This window comes from Hyla sarda, chromosome 13, assembly GCF_029499605.1.
Source record: "Hyla sarda isolate aHylSar1 chromosome 13, aHylSar1.hap1, whole genome shotgun sequence".
NCBI lineage: Eukaryota > Metazoa > Chordata > Amphibia > Anura > Hylidae > Hyla > Hyla sarda.
In genome coordinates, this window is record NC_079201.1 from 1697280 (window position 1) to 1718709 (window position 21430).

The 21430-nt window shown below is 45.5% G+C and overlaps 1 protein-coding gene across 3 annotated transcripts in view; it reads right to left on the bottom strand.

Moving 5' to 3' along the window:
* Positions 1 to 2689: 2689 nt before the first annotated feature.
* GLP2R (glucagon like peptide 2 receptor) overlaps positions 2690 to 21430 on the bottom strand; it is a 109215-nt gene continuing 90474 nt past the window's right edge. For all 3 annotated transcript variants that reach the window (XM_056550338.1, XM_056550336.1, XM_056550337.1), the window contains 11 exons: positions 19845 to 19949; positions 15793 to 15914; positions 12123 to 12229; positions 11540 to 11699; positions 10939 to 11098; positions 10802 to 10862; positions 8676 to 8745; positions 8057 to 8145; positions 6002 to 6140; positions 5739 to 5780; positions 2690 to 4296 (listed from right to left, as the gene is read on the bottom strand). In XM_056550338.1, the coding sequence (XP_056406313.1) occupies positions 3964 to 4296; positions 5739 to 5780; positions 6002 to 6140; positions 8057 to 8145; positions 8676 to 8745; positions 10802 to 10862; positions 10939 to 11098; positions 11540 to 11699; positions 12123 to 12229; positions 15793 to 15914; positions 19845 to 19857 (1296 nt within the window). In that variant the 5' untranslated portion in view covers positions 19858 to 19949 and the 3' untranslated portion in view covers positions 2690 to 3963. The remainder of the gene's footprint in view (positions 4297 to 5738; positions 5781 to 6001; positions 6141 to 8056; positions 8146 to 8675; positions 8746 to 10801; positions 10863 to 10938; positions 11099 to 11539; positions 11700 to 12122; positions 12230 to 15792; positions 15915 to 19844; positions 19950 to 21430) is intronic.

The following is a 21430-nucleotide window of genomic DNA, read 5'->3' on the forward strand; positions in this document are numbered from 1 at the left end:
GACCTGAGGCTGTTGGTGGGGCACGGCCGGACCTGAGGCTGTTGGTGGGGCACGGCCGGACCTGAGGCTGTTGGTGGGGCACGGCCGGACCTGAGGCTGTTGGTGAAGCCTGGACTGACCTAAGGCTGTTGGTGGGGCACGGCTGGACCTGAGGCTGTTGGTGGGGCCTGGGCTGACCTAAGGCTGTTGGTGGGGCACGGCCGGACCTAAGGCTGTTGGTGGGGCACGGCTGGACGTGAGGCTGTTGGTGGGGCACGGCCGGACCTGAGGCTGTTGGTGGGGCACGGCCGGACCTGAGGCTGTTGGTGGGGCACGGCCGGACCTGAGGCTGTTGGTGGGGCACGGCCGGACCTGAGGCTGTTGGTGGAGCCTGGGCTGACCTAAGGCTGTTGGTGGGGCACGGCTGGACCTGAGGCTGTTGGTGGGGCACGGCCGGACGTAAGGCTGTTGGTAGGGCACGGCCGGACCTGAGGCTGTTGGTGGGGCACGGCCGGACCTGAGGCTGTTGGTGGGGCCTGGGCTGACCTAAGGCTGTTGGTGGGGCACGGCCGGACCTGAGGCTGTTGGCATAGCCCAGTCGGACCTGCTGATTTTCTGCTGGCTCTCAGGATATGTTCCTGCTGTTTATTACAGGGTTAATACTGTACAGATATCAGTCCTGGTAAAAGGACTACAAGATCAGACAGAGGAAGAGGCTGTTGTAGATGAGCCCAGGCCGAACTGAGGCTGTTGGTGGGGCACGACTGGACCTGAGGCTGTTGGTGGGGCACGGCTAGACCTGAGGCTGTTGGTGGGGCCTGGGCTGACCTAAGGCTGTTGGTGGGGCACGGCCGGACCTGAGGCTGTTGGTGGGGCACGGCCGGACCTGAGGCTGTTGGTGGGGCACGGCCGGACCTGAGGCTGTTGGTGAAGCCTGGACTGACCTAAGGCTGTTGGTGGGGCACGGCTGGACCTGAGGCTGTTGGTGGGGCCTGGGCTGACCTAAGGCTGTTGGTGGGGCACGGCCGGACCTAAGGCTGTTGGTGGGGCACGGCTGGACGTGAGGCTGTTGGTGGGGCACGGCCGGACCTGAGGCTGTTGGTGGGGCACGGCCGGACCTGAGGCTGTTGGTGGGGCACGGCCGGACCTGAGGCTGTTGGTGGGGCACGGCCGGACCTGAGGCTGTTGGTGGGGCACGGCTGGACCTGAGGCTGTTGGTGGAGCCTGGGCTGACCTAAGGCTGTTGGTGGGGCACGGCTGGACCTGAGGCTGTTGGTGGGGCACGGCCGGACGTAAGGCTGTTGGTAGGGCACGGCCGGACCTGAGGCTGTTGGTGGGGCACGGCCGGACCTGAGGCTGTTGGTGGGGCCTGGGCTGACCTAAGGCTGTTGGTGGGGCACGGTCGGACCTAAGGCTGTTGGTGGGGCCTGGGCTGACCTAAGGCTGTTGGTGGGGCACGGCCGGACCTAAGGCTGTTGGTGGGGCACGGCCGGACCTGAGGCTGTTGGTGGGGCACGGCCGGACCTGAGGCTGTTGGCATAGCCCAGTCGGACCTGCTGATTTTCTGCTGGCTCTCAGGATATGTTCCTGCTGGGTCCTGCTCTGTTTAGTCCAGGTCTATGGAGACCCCACCCAGGGCTACATATTTCATAGTCCACATACAAATTTTGATGAACAAAATACTGTCCAAATAACATTACCACATAACCAAAGAACATCACCATACTGTATCCATATAATACTGCCTGAAGGTGTCTACATAACAGTGCTGTATAATACCCATACCTCTGCCTTGCAGCCATATGAGTAGCACCATACAGTAACCTCATGACACTACCATACGATGTACAAGAAACAATATCATAGAGTGTCCACATACTTTTGCCATGACACATATATAACAGCATTGTATAGTGCCCACATACTTCCACCCTTCCATAAGGCACCTATGTAAGTAGCACCATAAGGGAATAACGTAATATTGCCATGAGGCATTTATATAACAGTACCATATAGTACCCACATACTTCTGCCCTGCTGTAAGGCATCTATATAAGAACCCCCTACAGTCTAGACATAATATTGCCATAAAACACCTACAATACACCACTATACTACATACCATAACAGCACGATACACAGTAGTATTCAAAAAGCACCGCCATATAGGGTCTACATAGTACCTCGAGACATTATCCAGACTTCCTATGGCCCTATAGGAGCGGCTATGACTATACGCACATGAGTGAGACGTGGTTTGTGGAGATGTGATGGTCAAAGCCAATGGATAGTGGAGGCTGCAAACCGAAACATTACCAACCCCCCCCCCCCCCCCCCCCATTACCCATGCCCAGTCCTCGTAATACACCAGTTGTATAGACAGATAGGGTGTCAACTAGTGCGGGGGGTGTAGTAGTCTTATCCCAGTAGGCGGTCCATGTGTCAATAAGGGATTAGGGTTCGGTGGAGCAAATCTACAGGCAACATGGTCCAACCACCCACATGAGATATTGGGCACCAGCCACCCTTGGATAGTGGAGGTTGAAGACCGGCAGTCACATGTGGTCAAGGGGCTTATCTCTAGATCAGTCGTCTCATACTGTGGCCCTTAAGACGTTGCAAAACTTCAACTCCCAGCATGCCCGGACAGCCGTTGGCTGTCCGGGCATGCTGGGAGTTGAAGTTTTGCAACGTCTTAGGAGGCCACAGTTTGAGACTAATTGCTCTAGATCAAGCACGGATTCCAGCAACCATAGCTTTACCAGCAACCCTCGGGATGGAGGCCAAATGCTCTAAGCCCGGCTTCACAGAGATGATGGACAGCCTCACTAAGTAGTCATCTGGTGGTGGAACCCTGACCTTCAATGAGTACATGTGGAGGTCCACATGCTCTCCAACCATAGTGGCACCCAATGTACTTGGGGGCATCGGGGCTCAATAGTCCCTCTTGTATGACATTTAGGCTCTGTTCACATTAAAGCTCGTCGCCCCGTTCTGACTTTTTAGTCACCGGAGCGGTGAGTGCTCGTTCTGTGCGGGGGGGGACGTGGGTTCTGTTTTTTGGCTAGATGGCATCTATTTTGTTCCACATTTTGATCCATGTTTTTTGTTTTGTTTTTGTTTTTGAGGGGCAAGGAGACATTCGTTTTTTATTTATATATATTTTTACGGGATGAATAAGGTTTTATTTAAATAAATAGTTTCATTATTTATGTTTAGGTTTTTATTGTTAATGGATAAAGGGGGAGAAAAGTTATCTTTGATCCCATCCCCTGCCAGCAGGTGTCAGCAGTAAGACACGGCCGGCACCCACCGTCATGGATCCAGGCTTCTCAACCTTTCTAGCATCAAACTCCAAATTTTGAGAAGAAAAGTGGAAGTAAGTGGTCTCCTTGGAGATTGAGTGAAATTTTTTTTAATAAGGAAGCGCTAAAATGGCTAAAATTTTGGTGGCATAAGATACGGGCCAATGACTGTTCTTCCTAAATTTTGTGTCATCATAAATGGGTCATCACATTGTAAGGAACGTCTATGGGGTTGGAGGCCTTCCACGAGGCCACAGACTGGAGATGGAAGTGACCTTGGTTTTCTGTAGACATCTACACGGAACCTCTTGACCACATTAGGGCCCACCAGGACAGTGGACCTCCCCAATAGTGTGATACGGTCATATATATCCTATAATACATTCATTATGTCACGCAGTCCATAAATAACGGTATAGTGGAGGCTATAGACCAGGGGTGGTGGGTTCCTGTCTGGTTGTCTTCTCCTCGTTCTATATTTCGGTTCCTGACTCCATCTACCATACTTTTGCTCCTTTTTTAATTATTTTTCCTGGTGAGATTTCTGTAAACTGTTGAGAACTTTCATATAAACGTAATCCATGAAGCCACCAGAGATCCACTAACGTTACCGCCATCTCCTTGGCCATCTGGTGGCATCTAGTCATGTCTCAGAGTCTCCTTACTCCAATAACACTTCTTAAATTTCACTTTCCTCTACCGTCTCCTCTATAGTTTCCCCCAATGTCACACCGCCATCACTGCTCTCCGAAACGCTCCTCCTGGTGAAATACTGCAGGGGGGCGCTGTTCTTGGGGCCCAGCTCCGGAGAGACGTTGACGGTGGCTTGTAGAAGCTGCACACTGCTGTTCTTCTTACCGTTCTGGAAGTTCCCTCTGTCCAGGAATAATTTACTCCTCATCTTTTTAGCCCCTTGAGTTTTATACTTCACTTTATTACAGAAAAAACAACTTTTACATGGAAAATAATTGAGGAGGAAGAGATTCCACTGTTTACGGAGCTCGGCTTTCACCTGTAAATACATGGAGGGCAGTATTATAGTAGTTATATTCTTGTATATAGGAGCAGTATTATAGTAGTTATATTCTTGTATATAGGGGCAGTATTATAGTAGTTATATTCTTGTATATAGGAGCAGTATTATAGTAGTTATATTCTTGTATATAGGGGCAGTATTATAGTAGTTATATTCTTGTATATAGGGGCAGTATTGTAGTAGTTATATTCTTGTATATAGGGGCAGTATTATAGTAGTTATATTCTTGTATATAGGAGCAGTATTATAGTAGTTATATTCTTGTATATAGTAGTTATATTCTTGTATATAGGAGCAGTATTATAGTAGTTATATTCTTGTATATAGGAGGCAGTATTATAGTAGTTATATTCTTGTATATAGGAGCAGTATTATAGTAGTTATATTCTTGTATATAGGGGCAGTATTATAGTAGATATATTCTTGTATATAGGAGCAGTATTATAGTAGTTATATTCTTGTATATAGGAGCAGTATTATAGTAGTTATATTCTTGTATATAGGAGCAGTATTATAGTAGTTATATTCTTGTATATAGGAGCAGTATTATAGTAGTTATATTCTTGTATATAGGAGACAGTATTATAGTAGTTATATTCTTGTATATAGGAGCAGTATTATAGTAGTTATATTCTTGTATATAGGAGCAGTATTATAGTAGTTATATTCTTGTATATAGGAGCAGTATTATAGTAGTTATATTCTTGTATATAGGAGCAGTATTATAGTAGTTATATTCTTGTATACAGGCGCAGCATTATAGTAATTATATACTTCAATGATTTTATCATCTGCGTCTCCCTCTCTTGCCTGACTATACAGCAGTGATGCGGTATCTCGGGGGTCTATATATCCTTGCTGCATCTTTTTGTTCTCTCTCTCGTGTCCTTGAGTCTACATGAGATAATACCGCTCAGTAACCTGATAATTAACAATCTTACCACTTCATGAAGAAGACGACTAATTGACCTTTTCACTGATGAAGAAGAAATCTCCTGACTATTTGCAGGAAGACATTTACATCTCGGAGTGTATGAGGCATCAGATCACTATTACCTGAGCGCTGCACCGATAAACACCTCTTATATATACTATACATCATATTTATATTACACACCCTAAGTATTATTGATGATATTTAGAAAACAGGCTCTAGGGTTTGCAGTCCCCCCCTCCCCCCCCCCCCCCCCCAGGCTATATTGGGTAGGTTGGGGCCCTTTTACAGATCTTACTTTAGGGCCCAGGAGCTTTATGTTACATATTTGCTATAGTACGTATTATACATTCATTATAAAGTAGAGAACTATTCAGCTGGTGGTCCCTCGTACCCTCATCCCATAATGCACTGCACACTGGTTATAGGAGACCAGCAGCACTGTGAATGCAGCTCCGGAGGATAAAGAAACACACAGACTTACCTCCCCATTAGTAAAGCAGTATAAATAGGCAACCACAAAGCCCTGCAAAGGACAGAAAATACATCATTAATGGAACGTCCAGTGTCTTAGAGAGTCAGGGGGGTGGAGCCCTTTGAGGGGGGAGGGGACACTAGTTAAAGAGATAAAAAAAAACAATAACAAAATATTAAAATCTCCATCATTGTTGCTGAAGACGGGTATTGCCAGAATGGGGGCAGAAAAGGGAGCGCTGTGTATAATCATTATAGGGTTAATGATGTCACCTGGAAGGAGCTCATGGTCAGCTGGATGAAGAGCAGGACGTGCTTGGTGAGGCCCTTCATGTGTTCATCACTGACGAATGTGAACAGGACCTCGTGGGTCCCCAGGAGCGGGATGAGGATCAGCGTCGCTTTAGCGAACCTTAAAAAAGCAAAACTATGTAAGTGGAGCAATGAGGCAAATAAAAGGGGCAAAACATCTGCAACAACAACAGAAGGAAAGGGGGATATGTATATAGTACACAGTATATACAGCTATAGGAGTGTGTGCACAGGTTCGGGATATTTCAGGGGACTGTTACCTCTAGGGGGCGTCCAGTGGATTCACTGTGAATAAGAGCTAACAGGAGGCGGCATACACCGCACAGTATCAAGTGGTCTCTATACTTTATAAGGGTTGTCAATGTTAAAAAAAAAAAGTTGCTTTTTTTAAGGAACAACTACACCCAGGGCCAAGCGAAGTCTTGGTTATATATATATATATATATATATATATATATATATATATATATACACACTGAGATAAGTCCTGGTGCTGTATTTATATACTGAGATTAGTACTGGTGCTGAATTTATATACTGAGCTTAGTACTGGTGATGTATTTATATACTGAGCTTAGTACTGGTGCTGTATTTATATACTGGGCTTAGTACTGGTGCTCTATTTAAATACCGAGTTTAATACTGGTGCTGTATTTATATACTGAGCTTAGTATTGGTGATGTATTTATAAACTGAAGTAAGTATTGGAGCTGTATTTTTGCACTGAATTTAGTTCTGGTTCTGTATATAAGTACTAAGCCTAGTTCTAATGCTGTATTTATATACTAAGCCTAGTTCAGATGCTGTATTTATGTACTAAGCTTTGTTCTGGTGCTGTATTTATAAACTGAAATATGTATTGGTGCTGTGTATAAGTACTAAGCCTAGTTCTAATGCTGTATTTATATACTGAGCTTGGTTCTAATGCTGTATTTACATACTGAGCTTAGTACTGGTGCTGTATTTATATAATATGCTTAGTACTGGTGCTGTATTTATATACTGAGCTTAGTACTGGTAATGTATTTATATACTGAGCTTAGTACGGGTGATTTATTTGTATACTGAGCTTGGTACTGGTGATGTATTTATAAACTGAATTAAGTATTAGAACTGTGTTTATATACTAAGCTTAGTACTGGTGCTGTATTTATATACTTAGCTTAGTACTGGTGCTGTATTTATATACTGAGCTTAGTACTGGTGCTGTATTTATAAACTGAAATAAGTATTGGAGCTGTATTTATGTACTAATCCTAGTTTGGGTGCTGTATGTACTGAGCTAAGTACTGATGCTGTATTTATGTACTAATCCTAGTTCTAGTGTTGTATTTATATACAGGGCTTAGTACTGGTGATGTATTTATAAACTGAAATAAGTATAAGTGCTGTTTTTTTGTACTGAGGTTAGTTCTGGTGCTGTATATAAGTACTAAGCCTAATTCTAATGCTGTATTTATATACCGAGCTTAGTTGTAATGCTATATTTATATACTGAGCTTAGTTCTGATGCTGTATATATATGTACTAAACTTAGTTCTGGTGCTGTATTTATAAACTGAAATAAGTATTGGTGCTGTATATAAGTACTAAGCCTAGTTCTAATGCTGTATTTATATACTGAGCTTAGTACTGGTGCTGTATTTATATAATATGCTTAGTACTTGATACTTAGTATTTTCCTTTACCCTGGACAGCTGCCCTATGTGGGGTATTGGATGGGCGGGCACCATTTCACAATAGTCTAGGTGCACCCTATTCTCCACCCATCCAAGGGATGCCTGCTCCTGCATCTTAGCTCCATTGAAGTAAAATCAAACTGACCAAACCATTTCACTTGACATACAGACCAAAGTTGTCCATACATCCTTATATACAGATGTCCTAATGAACAAGTATTCTAGGTGGAATATATTGCTGGCTCTTCTGGTGCTGGTACTGGAGTGGATTATTACACTGTTACCCTCACATCCACTAGATGGCGCTCACAGTGGTGGCAGCACTCTCTTGTCTTACCTGTATTTATAGTCTGTAAACTTTAGCTGTTGCGCCTTCAGCTTCAGATGCAGAAGATTCAGTATCTTGATATGTATGGCAAAATTTATCTACAAGACACAGACCTCATCATATGACATCTGATCCAGGAGCTCAGGGACCGCATCATATGACATCTGATCTAGGAGCTCGGGTCCTTCTTAAAAGGTCTATTGGTAGGCTATCACCCTAAAAAGGGGTCACACAGGATTAGACACACTTGGCTGCTGTTGTTCCAGAAACAGCACCACTCTCATCCTCAGGTTGTGTGTGGTATTGCAGCTCAGTCCCATTGAAGTGAATGAAGCTAAGTTGTAATACCCAACATGACCTGAGCACAGGTGTGGCACTGTTTGCAGCTATGTTTTTTTTAATCCTGGATAACCCCTTTAAAAGCTGGGATCCCCTTATGTAATATACTTATACAACCACATGCAAAGTAAATGTATAGTCATCTGCACAGCGCCCCCCAACAGTCTGGCCAAGATCCCATCATGCACTACTTCTATCTACATTACATTATGTAATCATGGAAATGCAAATTCAGCTTGGGATGTGACCGAAGTGTAATGTATCTAAGCCAAAGGAATTGGATACTTACAAATATACAGAGCAGCATTGGCCCTTTGATGATATACCAGATGCCCGTGTTCTGGTTTATTCCCCAGCATCTAAAAAAAGCACACAAAAAATTGCATATAAAATAACACAGAGGTTGTCAGAGCTCCGCCCCTCTAAGCATATAATATAGTCAGCTCCGCCCCTCTAAGCATATAATATAGTCAGCTCCGCCCCTCTAAGCATATAATATAGTCAGCTCCGCCCCTCTAAGCATATAATATAGTCAGCTCCGTCCCTCTAAGCATATAATATAGTCAGCTCCGCCACTCTAAGCATATAACAGTCAGCTCCGCCCCTCCAAGCATATAATATAGTCAGCTCCGCCCCTCTAAGCATATAACATAGTCAGCTCCGCTCCTCTAAGCATATAACGTAGTCTGCTCCGCCCCTCTAAGCATATAATATAGTCAGAGCTCCGCCTATTGTACATACAATATGGTCACAGTTCCTTCAATGGAACTGAGCTGCAATACCACACAGAACCTGAGGACAAGAGTGGTGCTGTTTCTGGAATAAAGAAGCTATGTTTCTCTAATCCTGGATAACCCTTTGTGTGTTGTTGGGTGGGGCCCCTCTGCTGCCTTCTCTCCTGTTTATGGAGATAATTCTGTATCTCTGGTCTCAGGAAGCGGCGGTGATTTATGGCCGAGCAGTTACCTGGTCGATATTTACAGTATGTATATGGTGCTGGGAGATTGCCTCATGAATCACCCTGACAATGGCGCAATTAGAATCATGACGGATCGCTGCGACCCCTGGAGGAACGTCTTCCATCCATAATTAATCCCCACTGCTCCGGGGGCCGGATCCCCCCTTAATTACACATCCCATCTGCCTAATAGGAATGGAATAGTCTCTGGCATGCAGATCAGGAGGAACGCGACTCCTCTCCTGAAATACTCTGTACTGCTGTGGACCCTGCTCCTCCACTATATAACTCTTCCCCTGTGACCTCCCACATGATTGGCACACTCCACTCCAGAAATACTCTGTACTGCTGTGGACCCTGCTCCTCCACTATATATCTCTCACCCTGTGACCTCCACATGATCAGTACACTCCTCTCCTGATATACTCTGTACTGCTGTGGACCCTGCTCCTCCACTATATAACTCTCACCCTGTGACCTCCACATGATCAGTACACTCCTCTCCTGAAATACTCTGTACTGCTGTGGACCCTGCTCCTCCACTATATATCTCTCACCCTGTGATCTCCACATGATCAGCACACGCCTCTCCTGAAATACTCTGTACTACTGTGGACCCTGCTCCTCCACTATATAACTCTCACCCTGTGACCTCCACATGATCAGTACACTCCTCTCCTGAAATACTCTGTACTGCTGTGGACCCTGCTCCTCCAATATATAACTCTCACCCTGTGACCTCCACATGATCAGTACACTCCTCTCCTGAAATACTCTGTACTGCTGTGTACCCTGCTCCTCCACTATATAACTCTCACCCTGTGACCTCCATGTGATCAGTAAACTCTTCTCTTGAAATACTCTGTACTGCTGTGGACCCTGCTGCTCCACTATATAACTCTCACCCTGTGTCCTCCACATGATCAGCACACTCCCCTCCTGACATACTCTGTACTGCTGTGGACCCTGCTCCTCCACTATATAACTCTCACCCTGTGACCTCCACATGATCAGCACACTCCTCTCCTGAAATACTCTGTACTGCTGTGGACCCTGCTCCTCCACTATATAACTCTCACCCTGTGACCTCCACATGATCAACACACTCCTCTCCTGAAATACTCTGTACTGCTGTGGACCCTGCTCCTCTACTATATAACTCTCACCCTGTGACCTCCACATGATCAGCACACTCCTCTCCTGAAATACTCTGTACTGCTGTGGACCCTGCTGCTCCACTATATAACTCTCACCCTGTGTCCTCCACATGATCAGCACACTCCTCTCCTGAAATATTCTGTACTGCTGTGGACCCTGCTCCTCCACTATATAACTCTCACCCTGTGACCTCCACATGATCAACACACTCCTCTCCTGAAATACTCTGTACTGCTGTGATGATTTCATTTCCACCCAGAAGATGAAGTATGAATAGTAGCAGATACCATAGAACGTACCCTTCATTCTCCAGGTAAACCCTCGCAATCACCCAGGGTACGATGAACAGTAGGGGGCACACTACAAAACAAACAAGAGGCAATGATATATCTGGACCAGCTATAGTAATGTAGAAGGAGACCTGGCGGCCACTCACCCCAGCCGATGGCCATGTATCTCAGCAGCATCCTCCGCTCACACAGCACCATGGAGACGATGGTCGTGTGCAGGTAGATCCCCTCCACCAGCAGCCAGAAGTAATTGGCACCAACAAAGAAGTGCAGGGAGACATGGACGAGGCGGCAAGAGGTGGTGACCTGCAGGACACAGGGCAGAGGCGTTACAGTGCCTCCCACTGGACTCAACTACAACATTACAATTACTGGAATAAAAAAACAAACAAAAGGAACACCAAATAAACCCCAGTCCGAACAAACATGTGACCAAAAGGTTACCTGCACCCGAACCAACATGTGACCAGGGTTTACCTGCGCCCAGCCCGACATGTGACCAGGGTTTACCTGCGCCCAGCCCGACATGTGACCAGGGTTTACCTGCGCCCAGCCCGACATGTGACCAGGGGGTTACCTGCGTCCAAACCAACATGTGACAAGGGGGTTACATGCACCTAAACCAACATGTGACCAGGGGGTTACCTGCTCCCAGCCAGACATGTGACCAGGGGGTTACCTGCTCCCAGCCTAACATGTGACCAGAGAGATACCTGCTCCCAGCCTGACATGTGACTAGAGGGTTACCTGTGTGGTTAGCACAGACATCAAGTCGTTGGCATTGGTGGCCACTTTGGGGGGGTGGCTGGTACTCTGCACAATGTCTTTTATGAGGATGGCCAGAGCCCTCAGGATGAAGGAGCCGAAGAGATTCATGTGGATGTAATTCCTGGTGCAGTGAAGCTTCCTGAGGAGAAAAGATGTGGTGACTGCAACATGCTGCCAGGACACAGGGGGCGCCAGAGAGACGGAGTGCTAAACATCATAGGATTAGATACAGCAGACTGTATCACATGATGGTTAGATACAACAGACTGTATCACATGATGGTTAGATACAGCAGACAGTATCACACATGATGGTTAGATACAGCAGACTGTTTCACACATGATGGTTAGATACAGCAGACCGTATCACACATGATGGTTAGATACAGCAGACTATCACATGATGGTTAGATACAGCAGATTGTTTCACACATGATGGTTAGATACAGCAGACCGTATCACACATGATGGTTAGATACAGCAGACTGTTTCACACATGATGGTTAGATACAGCAGACTGTTTCACACATGATAGGATTAGATACACAGTTGGAGGAGCTCACCTGAATGTGAGGAGGATGCACAGTGCGAGGACGAGGGTCCCGAGTGATACGGAGTACCCCACAGTGTAGCAGATCCGCAGCAGTAGCAGTAGCGCATGCTCCTTATTCTGTAAGAACATGGGGTGGCCCCCAGCAGGAAACATTATGGGGCGTCACAGGTCACCACAGGGTTAATAAGCACCGAACGTTCCGGCATTCAATCCATTATACTCAGATACATGAAGATCTCACTGTTTATAAACACACAAGACGCCAAATCCACCAATTCATATCCACTTTCCATAGGTTTGTTATTCTGGAACATTCCATAGGAGGCATTTATCTGCCGTAACACAAACACCAGGAGGCTCCTCTGACAGCGGTGCGACTACAGGTGGAGACGGGGGGTGGGCACTGCAGGGGGCGCCGTGTCTGTGGGGTCTCCTGTGTGTATAATGGTAACATACTGCAGGGGGCGCCATGTCTGTGGGGTCTCCTGTGTGTATAATGGTAACATACTGCAGGGGGCGCCGTGTCTGTGGGGTCTCCTGTCTGTATAATGGTAACATACTGCAGGGGGCGCCGTGTCTGTGGGGTCTCCCGTGTGTATAATGGTAACATACTGCAGGGGGCGCCGTGTCTGTGGGGTCTCCTGTGTGTATAATGGTAACATACTGCAGGGGGCGCCGTGTCTGTGGGGTCTCCTGTGTGTATAATGGTAACATACTGCAGGGGGCGCCGTGTCTGTGGGGTCTCCTGTGTGTATAATGGTAACATACTGCAGGGGGCACCGTGTCTGTGGGGTCTCCTGTGTGTATAATGGTAACATACTGCAGGGGGCGCCGTGTCTGTGGGGTCTCCCGTGTGTATAATGGTAACATACTGCAGGGGGCGCCGTGTCTGTGGGGTCTCCCGTGTGTATAATGGTAACATACTGCAGGGGGCGCCGTGTCTGTGGGGTCTCCCGTGTGTATAATGGTAACATACTGCAGGGGGCGCCGTGTCTGTGGGGTCTCCCGTGTGTATAATGGTAACATACTGCAGGGGGCGCCGTGTCTGTGGGGTCTCCCGTCTGTATAATGGTAACATACTGCAGGGGGCGCCGTGTCTGTGGGGTCTCCTGTCTGTATAATGGTAACATACTGCAGGGGGCGCCGTGTCTGTGGGGTCTCCCGTGTGTATAATGGTAACATACTGCAGGGGGCGCTGTGTCTGTGGGGTCTCCTGTGTGTATAATGGTAACATACTGCAGGGGGCGCCGTGTCTGTGGGGTCTCCTGTCTGTATAATGGTAACATACTGCAGGGGGCGCTGTGTCTGTGGGGTCTCCTGTGTGTATAATGGTAACATACTGCAGGGGGCGCCGTGTCTGTGGGGTCTCGCGTCTGTATAATGGTAACATACTGCAGGGGGCGCCGTGTCTGTGGGGTCTCCTGTGTGTACAATGGTAACATACTGCAGGGGGCGCCGTGTCTGTGGGGTCTCCTGTCTGTATAATGGTAACATACTGCAGGGGGCGCCGTGTCTGTGGGGTCTCCCGTGTGTATAATGGTAACATACTGCAGGGGGCGCCGTGTCTGTGGGGTCTCCCGTCTGTATAATGGTAACATACTGCAGGGGGCGCCGTGTCTGTGGGGTCTCCTGTCTGTATAATGGTAACATACTGCAGGGGGCGCCGTGTCTGTGGGGTCTCCCGTGTGTATAATGGTAACATACTGCAGGGGGCGCCGTGTCTGTGGGGGTCTCCCGTCTGTATAATGGTAACATACTGCAGGGGGCGCCGTGTCTGTGGGGTCTCCTGTGTGTATAATGGTAACATACTGCTGGGGGCGCCGTGTCTGTGGGGTCTCCCGTGTGTATAATGGTAACATACTGCAGGGGGCGCAGTGTCTGTGGGGTCTCCCGTCTGTATAATGGTAACATACTGCAGGGGGCGCCGTGTCTGTGGGGTCTCCCGTCTGTATAATGGTAACATACTGCAGGGGGCGCCGTGTCTGTGGGGTCTCCCGTGTGTATAATGGTAACATACTGCAGGGGGCGCCGTGTCTGTGGGGTCTCCCGTGTGTATAATGGTAACATACTGCAGGGGGCGCCGTGTCTGTGGGGTCTCCCGTGTGTATAATGGTAACATACTGCAGGGGGCGCCGTGTCTGTGGGGTCTCCCGTGTGTATAATGGTAACATACTGCAGGGGGCGCCGTGTCTGTGGGGTCTCCTGTCTGTATAATGGTAACATACTGCAGGGGGCGCCGTGTCTGTGGGGTCTCCTGTCTGTATAATGGTAACATACTGCAGGGGGCGCCGTGTCTGTGGGGTCTCCCGTGTGTATAATGGTAACATACTGCAGGGGGCGCCGTGTCTGTGGGGTCTCCCGTCTGTATAATGGTAACATACTGCAGGGGGCGCCGTGTCTGTGGGGTCTCCCGTGTGTATAATGGTAACATACTGCAGGGGGCGCCGTGTCTGTGGGGTCTCCCGTCTGTATAATGGTAACATACTGCAGGGGGCGCCGTGTCTGTGGGGTCTCCCGTCTGTATAATGGTAACATACTGCAGGGGGCGCCGTGTCTGTGGGGTCTCCTGTGTGTATAATGGTAACATACTGCAGGGGGCGCCGTGTCTGTGGGGTCTCCTGTGTGTATAATGGTAACATACTGCAGGGGGCGCCGTGTCTGTGGGGTCTCCCGTCTGTATAATGGTAACATACTGCTGGGGGCGCCGTGTCTGTGGGGTCTCCTGTGTGTATAATGGTAACATACTGCAGGGGGCGCCGTGTCTGTGGGGTCTCCTGTGTGTATAATGGTAACATACTGCAGGGGGCGCCGTGTCTGTGGGGTCTCCCGTCTGTATAATGGTAACATACTGCAGGGGGCGCCGTGTCTGTGGGGTCTCCTGTCTGTATAATGGTAACATGGGATGGAGACCATCATACAACTTTCTTCTGCCACCACCATAGTAAAGGAGAGTGGGGCAAGTGTATACTATTGTGAGTGGTGTAATCCTGCCTATCTGGTCTCCAGCAATACAATATAGTCAGTCAGTATAACCCTAGTCACAATGTCATTATACCATCCCACCCCGGTATTGTGAGTGGTGTAATCCTGCCTATCTAGTCTCCAGCAGTACAATATAGTCACAATGTCATTATACCATCCCACCCCGGTATTGTGAGTGGTGTAATCCTGCCTATCTTGTTCCTAGCAGTGTAATATAGTCAGTCAGTATAACCCTAGTCACAATATACCATCCCACCCCGGTATTGTGAGTGGTGTAATCCTGCCTATCTAGTCTCCAGCAGTACAATATAGTCACAATATACCATCCCACCCCGGTATTGTGAGTGGTGTAATCCTGCCTATCTAGTCTCCAGCAGTACAATATAGTCACAATATACCATCCCACCCCGGTATTGTGAGTGGTGTAATCCTGCCTATCTAGTCTCCAGCAGTACAATATAGTCACAATATACCATCCCACCCCGGTATTGTGAGTGGTGTAATCCTGCCTATCTAGTCTCCAGCAGTACAATATAGTCACAATGTCATTATACCATCCCACCCCGGTATTGTGAGTGGTGTAATCCTGCCTATCTTGTTCCTAGCAGTGCCCCAGGCCTGGAACCACCAAACCCCAGCAAAGTGAAGTAATCCGAGGGCTTAAGTGCGAAACATAAAAGAAACAACTCGGGACTCACGTTCTGTTTGAAGTGATTACTGGTGGAGCATTCCGTGGTCTCCCGCCAGATATCTGTAGAGTTCTCCTCCGTCTGCCAGACCCCGCGCTCGGTGCAGTATCTATGCGTGTAGGATGTGCTGCCTGCGAAGACACAGACAAAAAGTCAGGACGCAAACATGGCCGCGACAAATTCCATCCCAACAACCCTGTCCTGGGTATATAAAGACCCCATAGGACCCGCGGATCCATTCATTTAAAGGCACAGGCTCCTGGAATCTGTGGTCTATATGGATGCGCGGTGGCCGCGCAACTCCTTATATGTTTATTATAAATGGGATTTTTCTAGGAGAGATTTGTCACATTTTCGGAAGTGACATTTATTGAATATCACGTCCTGCTGTCGGTTCGAGACGATGATTAAACCGCCATGTCTGTATAATGAAGGGATCTATATATAGATTTTATCATCTGCCGCTATCAAATGAAAATGTGTATATAAAGATGACAGCCGCAGGGACGTCAGGGGGGGCTCAAGTGTGAGGATCCAGGTATGAGAAGGGGCCAGTGTCCGTGTGAAATAATACCGCCATACAGTATAAGGTAATCATACAGTGCCTAATATTACCGCCATACAGTGTACAGATAATCATACAGTGCCTAATATTACCACCATACAGTATAAGGTAATCATACAGTGCTTAATATTACCGCCATACAGTATAAGGTAATCATACAGTGCCTAATATTACCGCCATACAGTGTACAGATAATCATACAGTGCCTAATATTACCACCATACAGTATAAGGTAATCATACAGTGCCTAATATTACCGCCAGTGTACAGATAATCATACAGTGCCTAATATTACCGCCATACAGTATAAGGTAATCATACAGTGCCTAATATTACCGCCATACAGTGTACAGATAATCATACAGTGCCTAATATTACCGCCATACAGTGTACAGATAATCATAGAATGCCTAATAATGCCGCCAGACAGTATAAAGTAATCATACAGTGTCTAATATTACCGCCATACAGTGTACAGATAATCATACAGTGCCTAATATTACCGCCATACAGTGTACAGATAATCATAGAATGCCTAATAATGCCGCCATACCGTATAAGGTAATCATACAGTGCCTAATATTACCGCCATACAGTGTACAGATAATCATAGAATGCCTAATAATACCGCCATACAGTATAAGGTAATCATACAGTGCCTAATATTACCGCCATACAGTATACAGGTAATCATAGAATGCTTAATACCGCCATACAGTATAAGGTAATCATACAGTGCCTAATGTTACTGCTATACAGTGTACAGATAATCATAGAATGCCTAATAATGCCGCCATACAGTATAAGGTAATCATACAGTGCCTAATATTACCGCCATACAGTGTACAGATAATCATAGAATGCTTAATAATACCGCCATACAGTGTACAGATAATCATACAGTGCCCAATATCACAGCCATACAGTATACAGGTAATCATAGAATGCTTAATAATACCGCCATACAGTGTACAGGTAATCATACAGTGCCTAATATTACCGCCATACAGTATACAGGTAATCATAGAATGCTTAATAATACCGCCATACAGTGTACAGATAATCATAGAATGCTTAATAATACTGCCATACAGTGTACAGATAATCATACAGTGCCCAATATCACAGCCATACAGTATACAGGTAATCATAGAATGCTTAATAATACCGCCATACAGTGTACAGGTAATCATACAGTGCCTAATATTACCGCCATACAGTATACAGGTAATCATAGAATGCTTAATAATACCGCCATACAGTGTACAGATAATCATAGAATGCTTAATAATACTGCCATACAGTGTACAGATAATCATACAGTGCCCAATATCACAGCCATACAGTATACAGGTAATCATAGAATGCTTAATACCACCATACAGTATATAGTTTATCATAGAATGCTTAATACCGCCATACAGTATACAGGTAATCATAGAATGCTTAATACCGCCATACAGTATACGGGTAATCATAGAATGCTTAATAATACTGCCATACAGTATACAGATAATCATACAGTGCCCAATATCACAGCCATACAGTATACAGGTAATCATAGAATGCTTAATAATACCACCATACAGTATACAGGTAATCATAGAATGCTTAATACCGCCATACAGTATACAGGTAATCATAGAATGCTTAATACCGCCATACAGTATACAGGTAATCATAGAATGCTTAATAATACCACCATACAGGTAATCATAGAATGCTTAATACCGCCATACAGTGCCTAATATTACCGCCATACAGTGTACAGGTAATCATAGAATGCTTAATAATACCACCATACAGTATATAGGTTATGATAGAATGCTTAATAATACCGCCATACAGTATACAGGTAACCATAGAATGTATAATAATACCGCCATACAGTATACAGGTAATCATAGACTGCTTAATAATGCCACCATACAGTATACAGATAACCATACAATGTATAATAATACCACCATACAGTATACAGATAACCATACAATGTATAATAATACCGCCATACAGTGTACAGATAACCATACAATGTATAATAATACCGCCATACAGTGTACAGATAACCATACAATGTATAATAATACCACCATACAGTATACAGATAACCATACAATGTATAATACCACCATACAGTATATAATAATACCGCCATACAGTGTACAGATAACATACAATGTATAATAATACCGCCATACAGTGTACAGATAACCATACAATGTATAATAATACCGCCATACAGTGTACAGATAACCATACAATGTATAATAATACCGCCATACAGTGTACAGATAAACATACAATGTATAATAATACCACCATACAGTGTACAGATAAACATACAATGTATAATAATACCACCATACAGTGTACAGACAACCATACAATGTATAATAATACCGCCATACAGTGTACAGATAACCATACAATGTATAATAATACCACTATACAGTATACAGATAACCATACAGTATGCAGATAATCATACAGTGCCTAATAATACCACCATACAGTGTACAGATAACCATACAATGTATAATAATCCCACCGTACAGAATACAGATAACCATACAAATGTATAATAATACCACCATACAGTGTACAGAAAACCATACAATGTATAATACCACCATACAGTATACAGATAACCATACAATGTATAATACCACCATACAGTATATAATAATACCGCCATACAGTGTACAGATAACCATACAATGTATAATAATACCGCCATACAGTGTACAGATAAACATACAATGTATAATAATACCACCATACAGTGTACAGACAACCATACAATGTATAATAATACCGCCATACAGTGTACAGATAACCATACAATGTATAATAATACCACTATACAGTATACAGATAACCATACAATGTATAATACCACCATACAGTATATAATAATACCGCCATACAGTGTACAGATAACATACAATGTATAATAATACCGCCATACAGTGTACAGATAACCATACAATGTATAATAATACCACTATACAGTATACAGATAACCATACAATGTATAATAATACCACCATACAGTATGCAGATAATCATACAGTGCCTAATAATACCACCATACAGTGTACAGATAACCATACAATGTATAATAATCCCACCGTACAGAATACAGATAACCATACAAATGTATAATAATACCACCATACAGTGTACAGAAAACCATACAATGTATAATAATACCACCATACAGTATACAGATAACCATACAATGTATAATAATACCACCATACAGTATACAGATTATCATACAGTGCCTAATAATACCACCATACAGTATACAGATAACCATACAATGTATAATACCACCATACAGTATACAGATAACCATACAATGTATAATAATACCGCCATACAGTATACAGATAATCATACAGTGCCTAATAATACCGTGGTCTTGGCAGTCTACAGACCACTGGATATTACCATTTATATACTAAGTCATTCATATCCTTCTCATTACCTTCTCGGATCATCGGCAGATACCACGGACAAGGGACAGAGACGTTTCCTGGGTAAGAAAACGGCCAACAAGCGAACTGATCGAACGTCCCATTACAGTAAACTCCTGGAAGAGAAGAGAACATGGTCATCAATGATGGTGGGGAGAATGAGGAGAAAGCAGGAAGAGCCAGGGAGGAGGAGGAGCCAAAGAGGAGAAGAAAGCTGGAAGAACTAGGGAGGAGGAGAAAGCTGGAAGAGCCAGGGAGGAGGAGAAAGCTGGAAGAGCCAGGGAGGAGGAGAAAGCTGGAAGAGCCAGGGAGGAGGAGAAAGCTGGAAGAGCCAGGGAGGAGGAGCCAAAGAGGAGGAGAAAGCTGGAAGAGCCAGGGAGGAGGAGAAAGCTGGAAGAGCCAGGGAGGAGGAGAAAGCTGGAAGAGCCAGGGAGGAGGAGCCAAAGAGGAGGAGAAAGCTGGAAGAGCCAGGGAGGAGGAGAAAGCTGGAAGAACCAGGGAGGAGGAGAAAGCTGGAAGAACCAGGGAGGAGGAGAAAGAAGGAAAAGCCAGGAAGGAGGAGGAGCCAAAGAAGGAGGAAGGAGGAAGAAGAGCCAAAGAGGAGGAAGAAGGAGCCAAAGAAGAGGAAGGAGGAGGAGTCATTGAGGAAAAAGGAGAAAGAAGAGCCAAAGAGGAGGAAGAAGGAGCAAAAGAAGAGGAAGAAGAAGGAGGGGCCAACAAGCGAACTGATCGAACGTCCCATTACAGTAAACTCCTGGAAGAGAACATGGATGGGGGAGAATGAGGAGAAAGCAGGAAGAGCCAGGGAGGAAGAGGAGCCAAAGAGGAGGAGGAACCAAAGTTGAGGAGGAAGGAAGAGGAGAAAGCAGGAAGAAGTGGAGGAAGTGCAAAAGAAGAGGAGGAGCCAAATAAGAGAAGGAAGGAGCAGAAGCCAAAGAGGATGAAGGTGAAAGAGAAAAAGAAGAGGAGGAAGGAGGCGGGGTCAAAGAGGAGGAGAAAGGAGGAAGAGCCAAAGAAGAGAAGGGAGGAGAAGGAGCCAAAATAAGAGGAAAAAGGAGAAAGAGACAGGGAGGAGGAGGAGCAAAAGAAGAGGAGGAAAGAGAAAGAGCCACAGACAAGAAGGAAACAGAGGGGAAAGAGAAGGAAGAAGAAAGGGATACGGAAAAGGATTAAAGGGGAAGGAAAAGGATTAAAGGGGTACTCCGGTGTAAAAAAAAATTCATATCAACTGGCTGCAGAAAGTAAACAGATTAGTAAATTACTTCTATTTAAAAATCTTAATCCTTCCAGTAGTTATCAGCTGTTGTATACTACAGAGGAAGTTGAGTTATTCTTTTCTGTCTGACCACAGTGCTCTCTGCTGCCACCTCTGTCCGTGTAAGGAACTGTCCAGAGCAGGAGAAAATCCCCATAGCAAACCTCTCCTGCTCTGGACAGTTCCTATACAGACAGAGGTGGCAGCAGAGAGCACCGTGGTCAGACAGAAAAGAAATACAACTTCTTGTGGAACATACAGCAGCTGATGAGTACTGGAAGGATTAGGATTTTTTTTTTTTTTTTATAGAAGTAATTTACAAATCTGTTTAAACTCTCTGGC